Here is a 14,158-nt window from a genome sequence, read left to right as displayed (position 1 = left end):
GCTTTCAGTAAAGTTGGAGATTTCTGAATTGACTATAAGGACAGTAAAAGAGGATATATAAGTCATAACTGGTTTTTAGAAATTGGACTGGAAGCATCAGCTTATTTTATTTTTCAGCAGCACAAGAATGATAAAGTAAGATGTTACCCAACAAGCATTAATGATTAAATCCATGTCCTTCTGCTAGAATACTGAGTCATCTAGACCCAGACATTCATGACAGCTTTAACAAATCCTTTACCACATTGCACTGCAATGCTGTAAATCTAAATTCTAGAAGTTTATGAACTTTCAGACTTATACTTCGGTGCTCACTAAATTTCCCTTGCCTATACATGCATAAATGGAATTTAATCTGGTTTAGGTCCAGCTGGATCTCAGATCCAAAACCCTTAGAAGGCATATAGATGACTTCTAAGACTTGTGATCAGGAGACAGAAGGCAGCAAAGGACATGGCTCTTTCTTAGTGCCAATGGAGAATAGGCTGGCAGGTTGACAAAACAAGCTGAAATGGCCTTTGTTGTCTTTTTATATCCGTAGCTGTCCAAGAAACTAGACAAACCCTATATTCCTGAATTGTTTTTGCCAACTGTAAGACTAGAGATATGTGATTGTTTGTTTTGCAAATGCTTTTGTTATTGTTGTGATTTTGTTCTATGTTTGATTTTATACTGAGTCTACTACTTTAGGCTCTGGTGATGGCTCATTTTATTCAATTCTAATATGAAGGCACTTTAAGAGTTGCTGGGTGTACTTATTTTTAAAAATTAAAAACAATCCTGTTTTCATTTTTGTATTGTTGTTTACCTGTATACTTGACTGTTAATTCCAAGGAATTAAAGCACCTCAAAATTTTATGACAAAGCTATCATCATAAAAGAATTACTGAGTAAAACATTTTATGGATAATTGACATTTTTATAATTTTTTTTCCAAATAGTATGCAGTGAAAAGAAATCGAGCATGTCTGCGACAAGCAATGGTAAGATGAATATTACTTACCAAACTCCTTGGGAACGGCTATAGAATAAACACAATTGTGTCCCACACTGTAATTTTTTGGATAGTTTGGTGATAAAACAGTGCCTTCTGATCCTGTTGAACGACTCCCACAAGGTGCTAAAAATCAAAGTGATAAAATAATGCTTTTATGACATGTTTAAAAGTTAACACATGAATATCTTTTATCATCTATCTATGTATCTACTATCTCTCTTATTCTCTCTCTCTCTTTAATCTCTCTCTCTCTCAGTCTCTCTCTCTCCATCCATGTATTTTGAGACATGTTGTAGTTTCATTTTCCTGGCCTCAAACCTAGGATTCTCCTACCTCTGCCTCCTGAGTGCTGATATTACAATTACAAATATGTATCACCATACTCTATTTTTTTCAATGATTACTAGATTTTAAGGTTTGTAATTTATTTCTACATTTAAAAACGTTTCTCCAGTCTCAAATATTTTTCTAAATTAGAAATATGTTTTATTCTGCACAAATAGGGATCAGGGAATGGAAGCACGTAGATACAGTTTATACAGCTAAACGTGATATTGGATCTAGCTATTTGAGGCTTTGGGTTCAGTCTCAAATATTTTAAAAATAGAAAATTCCCCATTCAAATATTCATAATTATTCAAATTATTATTCTATAGTGTGCAGTAATGGGGTATTGTAATATTATTTCTAAAAGTAATAGATCATTATCTTGTTTTCAGTACGTATGTGAAGAATGGGAAATTAGTATACTTTTTTATAGTGATGAGAAATGACATATGTAAGTAGGACATTATGTTACTTGCTACCAGGCTTTGAAACTAGACTCAAGTCTAGTCCTGATCATGCTACTATTAAATTAAGCATTTCTATATGTTGACTATGAATGACAGTGCACATGCTCTCAGCCATCTAAGAATTTTGTTTTCTCACCAAACTTTACCTGCTTTTATAAATTTCCTTTGAATTTGAAGGAGTAGATAGTGTGACCTTGAAACAGATTTATTGGCACAGTAGGCTCCTGTGTGTTTGTTTGAAGATGGGGTAAAAGCCGTGTACTGTAATTTACAACACAGGATGCATTAAGATTCAGAGCTCTGAAACTCAGAGAAAGAGCTGAGTAGAGAAGAATGGATCTTCTGAAAGTGAATGAGATCTCTCTGAAAACAAGATACAGGGAGGAAAGATAGCCAAAGAGGATATTTTGGAGAACCCCAAAGGTTTAGACAGATCTAAATAAAAATGGTTGGCATTCAAGGAACAAGAAAGTCTCACTAAAAAGATGGAAACATTGCAAATGGTTTGATGAAAGAAGGAGTGAGGAATTTTTGACAATATGGGGGAACAAAGGGGAATGAATTTCTAGATTCTGAAAATAGATTCCTGGGGAAAAGCCCTAGTTACTTAGGGTTTGGAGTCATTCGGCCTTTGGTGGTCATAGTTACTGGCTAGCTTAACTGCAGTGTAAAGTTTTCTGGGTATGTCTTACCAAAGGTTGGCTGTATGAGCAGCTAATATGACATTGCTTGTGCTCATGTCCTACTTTGTTTTGTTTTTTAACTTTAAATTTTATTGTTAAAACGGTGATGAACAGGGGGATTACAATTACATATGTAAGGTATTGAGTATATTTATTTATTTATTTTGGGGGGGGGTCCGGTCGTGAGGCCTGAACTCTGGGCTTGGGTGCTGTCCCTCAGCTCTTCAGCTCAAGGCTAACGCTCTACCACTTGAGCCATAGCACCACTTCCGGCTTTTTTCTTTTTGCTTATGTGGTGCTGAAGAACCGAACCCAGGGCCTCGAGCATGCAAGGCAAGTGCTCTACCACTGAGCCACCTTCCCATCCCTGAGTATATTTATTTTTAACAGTGTTACCTACTCCCTCATTTTCTCCCATCCCAGTCCCCAACATGATTCTCCTCCCCTCTGCTGCTCACTTCTTGTACCCACATTCAAGCTTATGGTTTGACATCCTTAAGCCTTAAGTGTGTGTGTGTGTGTGTGTGTGTGTGTGTGTGTGTGTGTGTGTGTGTGTGTGTGTGTGTGTGTATGTGTGTGTGTGTAGATAGGTAGCTTAGAATCAGAGCCTCACACACTTTTATTTGCTTGCTTATGATTAGTGTTCTGCTTGAACAATACCAACAATTTGGAATCTTTGATGCTTAATTGAAAATAGTATCTACTGGATTTTCCTACTTAATCTAGCTTTAAATTGGGAAAATCCTCTGCTCTCAGTCTCAGGCATGAGTCACAAGGTCCAAATTTGTTTCTTTTCTTTTCCTTTTGTATTCTGTTTTTCTTTCCCTTCCTTCATTCCTTCATTCCTTTGTTCATTCGTTCCTTCCTTCCTCTTTCTTTTCTTCCTTCATTCCTTTTCATTCCTTGCTTCTCTCCCTCCCTTGATCCCTCTCTCCCTTTCTTTCTCCCTCCTTCCCTCCTTTCCTTCATCCTTCTTTCATTCCTATTCTTCCTCTATCTCTCTTAACAATTTATCTCTGTACCTCTGCCTGTCTGTCTGTCTCTCTCTGTATCTCTGTGTCTCTTCTATCTCTGTCTGTCTCTGTCTCTCTGTCTGCCTGACTCTCCCTCTCTCTCTCTCTCTCTCTCTCTCTCTCTCTCTCTCTCACACACACACACACACACACACACACACACACACACACACACACACAGAGCAATATTTCTGTCTGTAGCCCAGGCTTCCCTGAAACTCTATAGAGTCTCCTGCTTCAGCATTTCCAGTGCTGTAAAATACTAAGCTTCTGCAATATATGTTGTTTCAATGTTTGTTATTTGGTTTGACCTTGTATAAAGAGAACAGTATATTATTCATTGTTTTCTTGAATTATCACAGAAGTGTTTATTGTGTTATTAGGACTAGTTTTAGTTAAAGCATCTTTCTATAAATTATGGCTGGCATTTTTAAAGGTTTTCAAACAACACTATTCTGTAGTAGAATATACACATTTTGGTCCTTTACAAAAAGTTTGCCAATTTCTGAATCTATTATTACAGTGGAGAAAAGACTAAGTGATCTATAAGGAATATAAAGGATTAGTCAGAATCATAAAATGGAGGAGAATGTCATCTTAAGAAGTCACGACAAGTCAACAATGAGTTAAGGAACAGAACAAAAGAGGAATGACTAATTTTACATAATAGTAGTGATGTTCCTTTGGGAATCCAAAAAAAAGGCTGAAGAAACAAACACCTAGATTAAAGATTTCTGTTGGAAAGGTGGTTAAGTTAATAACTATTTTTGCTTTTTGAGGTTTTTGAATATAGCTCAGTTGGTAACACAAATGATAGAGCATCTGGATTCACTCCTAATACCAGGAGAGGGAGGGAAAGGGAGAGGGAAAGGGAGCAGGAAGGGGAGGAGAAAAGAAGAGACAGTAGGAGTTACAGCTAGAAGGAGAGAGGTGGGGGAGGAGAGACATTGGCTGTAGGAGTGGCAGGGGAGAATGAATGGGGGATGAGGAGCAAGGGAGTGAGATGGAGAAGGAGGAGGAAGAGCAATAACAATAACAACAATAACAACTTGGTTACAGTAGTGTATTCATTGCCTCTAGGAGAGTTGAGACAGTTTGCAAAGTCAACTTAGGGTGGAATCCTACCTGGAGTTAAAAATATAGCAATCTATTTGAAAGGCAAACTACATAGTGTTGTATTGATTAGGGTAGCTAATGAATTTTCTACCCTTCATTTGTGTGTGTGTGTGTGTTCTATAAAATAGTATAAAAGAGTTGGAATTAAACATACTAAAGGTAGAACTTTCCAGAAACAAAAAAAATGACAGTGATGATAATAACCAAAGATGCATAGCTCTCATCACTCATTATTGTTTGAGATTAAAGTAGTCAGGTGTATTCTTAGTTCAGCACTGATAACTTTATTCAGCTGATAATATAACTGATGAGGGAATCGTTCAGGAGCGAGCAGTGTGCGTTTTGATAACTGTCTTTTTGATTGTCAGGTGCTCCACACTTAAAATTATAAATCTTTGAATGTACATGGCAAAAGCTTTTATTTTTTATATTTGGGGAGAATAAATAGTAATGAGCGTTGTTAACTCTCCCGTTCAGTTCTTGTGACTTTAGTTACGAATATTCAACCATTGCACATTAATGTGCGCCTGTCAGCTTTCACTGTTTTCATGTGTCATTTTGAATGGTGGACATTTTAGACAACTTTTGTTGAAAAATTTCATCTATGAATATGAAGGCCTTTTTAACCACGGGCAGAAGACAGAACGTATGCTCGGCTTATGTTCTCAGATTTGTTATTTGCACTAATAGCCTTGATTTTGTTTCTTTTGTTCTGTTCCTCCAACATAGCCAGATTCATGGTCAATATGTAGAATATTGCAGTGGCTAAGCATAATTATTCAAGTTGTGACTAACATAAAAAGTGTCAGGTTAACCCTGAGTAGACGATGGGAAACCAAGGAGGGCTTAGAATTTTACTCTTCTGTATCCTTTTTGACACTTTCCTCCCATGCTTTTGGGCCTTTTGTCAATCTGGCAGTTTTATTGAAACTTCTTACAATCATTAGAATGCCTTAAACATAGTCACTTACCTATCTTGACTATAATTTATATAGTGCATAAATCTATATTTTAATAGCATTCTTATTAAACATATATAGTATAAAAAGACAGTTATATGATTAAGTGTAGGAAGTAGACCAATAAAGTAAATAAAGTTCATTTTTGTGGCTCAAGACTTTAGTAAACTTTAGTGAAGATGATGCCTCTCTTACAAATATACATGGCTGTGTCAATCGCCTAAGATAAGTGTTTTCTGGACCATAAGGGGCAAAAATTAAGAAATGGATGTTTCTAAAATATGCTAACATTTTGAAAATAATTATACTGTATATGTAATGGATTATAATAATACTGCTTATGCAAATGATTATAATAATTTTATATAATCATATATGTGTGTAGATATGTAGATAGCCTTTGATTTTGTTATATGTGTGTGAATATACATATTCAGCCAGCCAGTCAGTTCATTTTAGAGCTATAAAGTGTTCAGTGCTTACTTAAAATATGACATTATTTCTTATTTTCCCCAAATTGGAGCCCAATACAACATTGATCTGTGGCTTTATTGTGAAGTGTATCCCCTTTTCTCTGTCTTTCCTGCCAATTTACATGTAACAGTGCAGACTCAATCACCCTAATCACCTCAACCATCATCCTACTACTCATCATCCTAAGCTCACACCATCATTAATGATTTTTTTTTTTTTTTTTTTTTTTTTTTTGCTAATTCTGGGGCTTCAACTCAGGGCCTGGGCACTGACCCTGAGTTTCTTTTGCTCAGGGATCCGACACTACCAGTTGAGTTAAAGCACCACTTCCAAGTGTTTCTGATTATGTGGTATTGAGGAATCAAACCCAGGGCTTCATGCATGCCAGACAAGCACTCTGCTCTTTCACCTTCCCAGCCCTCATTAGTGATTTTATTCTAATACCAATGTCTTTTCATGTTTCTCCTCCCTTTGTAGGGTGAAATATGTGAAATGCAGGCTCTCCAAATGACCATCTTGCTATAAGAATTTCATTCTTTTTGTTGTTGTTGTTTGTTTTTTTGCCCATTGTGGGGCTTGAACTCGGGCTGGGCACTATCCCTCAGCTCTTCACCTCAAGGCTAGCACTTTACCACTTGAGCCACAGAGCCACTTCCAGCTTTTTGTGCTAATGGTGCTTAGGAATCAAACCCAGGGCCTCATGAATGCAAGGCAAGCACTCTACCACTGAGCCACTTTCCCAGACTCAAAGAATTTCATTCTTATAACCTAACAGTTCTGCTTTATTAAAGTTTTCTCAGAAAATATATCATTTAAATTCAAAATATCTTAATAAATGCATACAAAACTATTTTTATTAAATATTCTTGTTTCTTGCTGATTTGTTGCATTATAGTCAAATGTAATACTATATGAATGATAATATATTTAACATTAGACTTATAATGAATACTATTATTTTGCAATATGAGGGTGACATTAATATTGAATTCCTCAGCTGTAAAAGCAAACTGCATCCCATGCATGGTAGTAGACCTATGCCTATATTCTTTCTATCTGAAGTGTTAGTCTCAATGAGTGAGTGAAATCACCCTGAAAAAAAATAATTTCTTATTATTTTTCTTACTACTTCTATTTTTCTGATTGCTTTTTGTTTTTCTTTTGAAGTATTGGGTTTTGAGTTCTGAGTCTTGTGCGTGCTAGATAGTCTCTCTCTACCACTAAATGATTTATCCAGAATCCCCCCCCCCCATTTTTTACTGGTTATTTTGGGACAGGGTCTCTCATCCTAACCGGGCATGTGCCTGAACTGTAATATCCCTATTTTAGGCTTCCCATTTATCTGAGATAGAGTCCTATGGACTTTCCTGGCCAGGTTGACTTGGAACTGAAATGTTCTGTGTCAGCCTTCCTTATAAATGGATATATGAATAACTGAAAAGCACTACTGTGACAACCTGTCAGTCAAAAAGGAGTCTCACAAACTCTTCTCAAGCTGGCTTTGAATCATAATCCTCCTGCTTTCAGTTTATTATTATAAGTCACAGGAACCTGGATCACTTTTTTTTACTTAATTCATATAAATAAAATGTTTTCAATGTGTTTATGATCATATGTATATACACACTTGTTTTACTTCTGAGTTATAAATGCAGTGATACAGTTGGTAGTGTGTTATTTCTAGAGAAAACAGCATGAGATGCAACCAGGTTTATAGTTTCTAGCCAACCCCATGAAAATACTCCAACTGTAATTTGAGCAGGTGTGTATATAGGTTGAAGAAGAATCAAAGGGAAAGGGAAACAATAAGTAATTCAATACCTAGGGAAATAGAATGCCCAGCCATGTATATAGGAAAAAAATTACTTGAATGTTCAGGTATCTTATAACACTTATTCATGCAATGCATCCTTAAACTACCTAAAATTTCACGTATCTGTTTACTTGTGCAATGAGTAATTTATCATCATGTATATTCTATAATGAGAATAACTATACAACATATAAATTATTCTCAGAAAGCAAGGTAGGTCCTTTGAAAAGTGATGATGACTTCTTGCAGGTCACGCAAAGAGCAATGTGCTCTATTAAATCAATAATTTACTAGAAGAGACCTGTGACTCCTTCATTTGAAAGAACTGCTGTACCTTACAAAACTGCTAGTACCTTCCTAGTAAATTACTTATGCCCTGCAATAGCCTGATTGAATGTCACAAATCATAAATCCTAGTATAGACTTTGTTTGCATCCCCATGGATCATTTTTTTAAACAAAGCCATTCTTGACCCTTAAACTACATGATATAAATTTTAAGGGCATAGCTATCATTACAAGTATTTACTTAAGGATTCAAAGTGATATTGTTTCTTTCTCTCTTTTATTCTCTCCTTTATTTGATTTTAGCAAAAACCACAAGAAAAAAAAACAAATTCTACCTGTGTTGATATTCCTTTCATTTTATCTTATATTTCCTATATAAGCATATGTACTTTGTGTGGATAGTCAACCTTGGAAAATCAATAATTACTTATAAGCAATTACTCAGTAAGTCAATTTATCAGGATATGTGCTTCTATTAGTTGTCTGGATTATTCACTTGACTTTGCTAGCTAAAAAGTCAACTTATTATCCTTCAATATTCTAAACTATATTTTATATCAGTGTGCTCCTATAGAAAAAAAGATTTATTCTATAGTAAAATGTCTATACATCTTGTAGAGACACTCCCTTTGGTTTTATGAAAATTAAGTTAATATTAATATTAGGGCTCTGGACAATCTATGATATGTATACTGTTAATTTTTACTTGCCCTCCCCAAAATAGAGATATATTTCATAGAGTGCAATATATATCCTTCTAAATTATGAAATTCAGTGTGTTTTGGCATATTTATAATCTGTAAAAACACAATTATGTAACTTCAGACTATTTTCTTTATCCTGACCCATATTGTAGTGTCTGTGATGAACCACTATTTCCCACACCTCCAAGTCTGTAGTCATCACTATTCTCTGATTCTGTAGTGAAGGATCCATGAGAAGGTCATCTCTTAACTAAAGCACCATGTGAGCAGGCTGGGTGAGTATGAGAGGCCCTGAGCTCCAACCTTGGTTCTGCCAAAAGTAAATATTTAAACTATTTAAAATAACTAATATATGAGTATAAATATGATTTTAGAAGAACACAAAAGTCTAATAATTTAATTTCTACCAAATCTTCTCACAAATGTTGCTTTCTCAAGAAAGTTTTCTCTGAATTCAAGACTTGCTGAAAACTTTCTATTTTATAATAGCCTATCCATTATTTTAGAACAATGATTACAGCTTGTAATTATGCATTTATTGAAAGTTTATTTGATTGTTCTCTATATTTATTTCTGGATTACCAAATCTATTAAATCAACATTTCCATGTCTTTTGCATATGCCAAAGCCTAGCAGAGTGTCTGTATATACAGTAAAGTTTCAAACAATATGTCATTTTAGGAAAAACAATAAAATATACTTAATAGCTTATCCCTGAGTAAATACATTAAAAGTAAGTTTTGCAGTTGCACATGAGACTACAGTATAAAAGCCACATTTTAAACTCAGAAAGAATTAGCTTTAAATTCTAGCTTCATTTTTACTGAATGACTAGTGGGGAAGAGAAGGAAATATAAATAGAACCAGAACAGAAAGAGCTGTTACATCAGAAAATGTAAGCTTAGATAAAATAAATTGAGAAACTGCTCTAACCTACTCTAAGATTTTTCTTCAGGTGACATATGCTACTATGGCAAGGCCTTAGGAACCCAGGAGGGTACAAAGCTTAGAAGAAATAGCAGGAAGAATTGGATGGTTTGAGGTAAAATCAGAGAGAGTAGAAAGGGTAAAAAAGGAGAATCTGAAGGAGGTAAATACGATCAACGTGCTTTACATCCATGTATAAAAGTAGAATCATGCTTAAAAATAAGGTAATTAGATAAGAAAAAGTAATAGAAGAAGTGAAGTACATTATTATTTGCTTTTGTAAGAAAATATGATGAAAATCTGTTGTCAACTAATATATGCTAATTAAATTTTTTTTTTCTTGGAGATTGTTCCTTCAGTATTGAAGACCTGGAAAATATCTGATGTGTTGGAGGACAAGTGTTTTTTTTTTTTTTTTCTTCCTCTTTGGTCTTTTTATCTAACAAAATAGACAATTATTCTCTGAATCAGAGACAACCTCAAAGTCAAGGCTGGGATTGAAGAGAAGTTCTTAGTATTAAGGTTGGCGTAACTTGAAGTTCTTTAAAATGACAGCCTAAATAAATTCTAGATTTGCTTGTTAACTCTCCTCAGTGGCTCAGTCTAATTCACTAGATTTGTATTTTGAGATTAGGGACCGGACATTTGTTGCACACAGTGTTCTACTTTGTTTCCTTTGAAGCATTGAACTCCCTTAGGAACCATGGAGTGAGTGGTTTGCTGATTGGAGTGTAAGGATAAATTAGTGAAATTGTCTTTGTTTAAGAATAGGAAGGGAAGCATTAACCTACTTCCCTTCTTGGAAGCATCTCCTTGAAGGCAGAATAAGCATGATCTTTTGACATTATAAACAAAGTCACCAGTTTTATAACCACAGGGAATATAAGTACATATATCTGAAAGTGGGTGAAAGTCTCACGTTCAGTACACAGGAGGCAAATACCAGTTTGTCTCTCAAGGAAACAGAATCAATTTAACTGTACTTTCATTTACTTTTCTGTAAAACATGTATAAGAGCAGGTCTGCTCTCTGTAGTGTCTTTTGCAATGTGCATTGCATTCTGGGTAGTTTATTCATTAATAAAATTGTTTTCTAGTTGTTTTCCCCACACCCTAGGTTTTGTAGAATGAATTGTGTTAGCAAGATTTTTATTTTACCAACAGAAGTAAAAATTTGGCTAGCTTTAGGTTTCTTTTCTTGTTGCTGTAACATCATTTGAATCTTTCCATGACCTATCACTGTACTCTCAAATATCTTACATTCTTCAGTTCAGGAGAGAACCTTTGAGTTGGCTCAGCTTTCTGCACAACTTTTGCCCTCTGATTTATAAAACTGACAATACATTAGGAAGGTATGAAGTAATATAAACAATGTGGTGGAAGCCAAAAGGGTTTACCTTTATATGAGAGGCCATGCAACTCCTTTTTGGATAAATGGCTTTAATATGAGCCCCAGGTCTGTAGTCACAAGAAAATGTTCTTAGAATTATAGACATTAATGTGTCTAAAATGTTGGATGTTGCTAAAGGGAAGGCTTCATTTAATTCATGTGCTTGTCGCTTACTACCCCTGTAGGACCAAGCAAAAATTTTGTTGATGTCTGAAATAAGGTAATGAATGACATGAACATGTCTTTGGACTAGTTAAAAACTAGTAGTTCTTTAACAGTTTAAATGAAATGATCCTTGGGATATTATACTTGCCTATCTACCAATGCTCACTGTTTTCACTATACTGAAAAAGATCAAGATTACTACATTGTTGCTAGGGACCATGTGTCTCTATTTTATGATTGACTTCTTCACGTGCTGAGGCTCTGGGGTTTGACTTGTATGAAACAAATCTTTACCAAGGGCATGTACTTGCAATTTTAGATATGGATTTGGAGTCCATCTTGGTTGTTCTGTGGAGCTGGGAGAAAGTTAACAATTTTTTTGTTTCTAATAAGACAATATGCCTGAAGGAACCAGAGAGAGCTGGCCAGCCAGAGTGAGGAGAAACAGGTCTGAAAAATGACAAGTACAGAAGTTCTAAAATAGAAATGCAATTGCTGTTTGGGAAACAAAAAAAGCCAGTGTCACACAGAGTGTAGTACATATAATAAAGAAGTCTAGGCAAAAATAGGAAGTGGAAGGAGAGAGCATATTATACCTAAGGGATTTATTCTTTCTTTAGGAAGTCATATTGGCTTTGAGTAAAATCTGATATAATATGAGGTATACCCTGAAGATTATTCTGTTATGTTCAGACAGTATATATAGTATTAGGATAAAATGATAAAATTTAGGAGATAGAAACTATCTAAGAGGTAAGAAATTGATGGGGCTCTGAATTTCACTTGAGCTTTTCTCAGATAAAGCAAATCAATTCCATATGAGTAGCTGAAATAAATCAAACAATGAATATTAAGAGGAAATGTAGAATCTATCATTATTTGTGTTTTATAACCTTGACCTAATATTAAGAATGATATATAAGAATGATATATGACTATTATTTTAATCCTATATATTTGTGAACCAAATTAACATCGTTTAAGTAGAAAGTTTACAAAGTATAAAAAAAGAGAAGAATCACTTTCTAAACACAGATTTTTAAAGTGACAAAATAAATTGTATGTACAGATAGCTTGTTCTATCATCATTTAATATAGGTGACATTTTTACAAGATAAAATGCAGGGTTTCTCATCACTAAGCAGGATTTATGACAGGATGCAATCACTTTGGATCTACTACTGAAAAATATAATCTCCCAGTGTTCAACTTAAGCTCTTTAAAGCACTTTTTCAGATTTAATATGTATACTTAATCCTAAACTGTGAAAATATACCTATCTTTTAAAATTGTGAAAGTATACAAACTCTAATGGTTCTGTACAACTTAAATATTTCCAGGAACTTTTCTGAATGAATTAACATATCATATGCTACACAAGAAAATGCAGATATAACTTCATAAAGTTCATTCACTTTTGAGGTGAAATGATGGCAACGTGAAGGGAAAATGATAACTGTCTCGTAAGAATGAACAGAAGTTCATCATGTCTATATACATATTACATTTAAAAAAAATTACCACGGGTCTGGGTTCAATCCCTAGCACCTCAAAACAAACACAAACTAATAAAGAGTTAGACTCTAATTTATAAATAAACAACAAACACATATGGGATCATATACCTATATTCACAAATGCATTAATCAATAGATGATATATACCGGGAGAATTCAAATTATGTGACTCCTTAGAACAAATAACTTGTAGTCTTACCAAATGAATACAAGCACGCTGGTACTTGAAAGATGTGTGGGAAAGGGTCCGGGGTAAGAGGGTGGAGAAATGAAGAGAGAAAGGAAGGAGGAATGTAGTCAGAACATTCAATGACTATCCTCTAAACCTAGGAAAAATGAGGGGATGAATAAGGTTGGGAGGAATGGGGGAAAGCAATGAAAGGGCTGGTAGTGATCAAGATGCATTGTACTCAAATGCTGTGGTAGTGAATAATAATCCTTGTATATAATTAAAGATAATAAAATTGTAATTAAATGAATATTTTTTATCTTGTTTAACCTGACTAGTCAGCCAAAGCTTTCTGGCTATGTTCTTAAGATCTGAAGATATTATTGTAACTTAAGATCTTGAATGAAAACCTGAAAAAAAGTCATGTAATTTAGAACACTGATGAAGCTAGAAATAAAGATTTAAGCATTCTAACATATGACCATAACAAGTCATTAGAATAAAATATAGCTCTTTGCAGACAATAAAGAGAGCTATTTGTGTGCATGTAAACATCATGGAACTATCTTTTCTATCAGGGAATCAATAGATAAAATCTACAGTTGTATTTGCCACATGTATTCATGGAAGATACCACCAAGAACAATTAGAAATTATTAGAAAACACAACATTTGGAGAAAAAAAAAGACCAAAAGGTCTAAGCAGATGATACTCAAGTCAAACGTAATTCTTTTTTTGTGTTATTGTCTCATAATCATATATACATGATATATATATATATATATTTATTTATTTATTTACTTTTGGAAATATAAAATGTGTCTTAAAATAATTTTTCTTGCCAGACTCCTGTTACTCATGCCTATAATCATAGGTACTTGGGCTGGGAAGGTGGCTCAGTGGTAGAGTGCTTGCCTGACATGCATGAGTCCCTGGGTTCAATTTCTTAGCACCACATAAGCAGAAAAAGCCAAAAGTGGTGCTGTGGCTCAAATGGTAGAGTGCTAGCCTTGAGGTTAAGAGTTGAGGGACAGTACCCAGGGCCAGAGATCAAGCCCCAGGCTGACAAAAAAACAAAACAAAATCATAGGTACTCAGGTGGCTGAGATCTAAGTATTGTGGTTCAAAGCTAGCCTGGGTAAGAAGGCTG

At 34.7% G+C, this 14,158-nt stretch overlaps 1 protein-coding gene across 4 annotated transcripts in view; it reads right to left on the bottom strand.

Moving 5' to 3' along the window:
- The window catches only part of Csmd3 (CUB and Sushi multiple domains 3), a 926,836-nt gene that overhangs the window by 193,658 nt on the left and 719,020 nt on the right, over positions 1 to 14,158 (bottom strand). For all 4 annotated transcript variants that reach the window (XM_042673149.1, XM_042673151.1, XM_042673150.1 and 1 more), the window contains one exon: positions 1,004 to 1,120. In XM_042673149.1, the coding sequence (XP_042529083.1) occupies positions 1,004 to 1,120 (117 nt within the window). The remainder of the gene's footprint in view (positions 1 to 1,003; positions 1,121 to 14,158) is intronic.

The sequence above is a fragment of the Dipodomys spectabilis genome, unplaced genomic scaffold, assembly GCF_019054845.1.
Source record: "Dipodomys spectabilis isolate Male_0828 unplaced genomic scaffold, ASM1905484v1 ptg000783l, whole genome shotgun sequence".
NCBI classification, from domain to species: domain Eukaryota; kingdom Metazoa; phylum Chordata; class Mammalia; order Rodentia; family Heteromyidae; genus Dipodomys; species Dipodomys spectabilis.
Note: the sequence above shows the minus strand (reverse complement) of the source record. Positions and strands in the feature narration are given on the sequence as shown.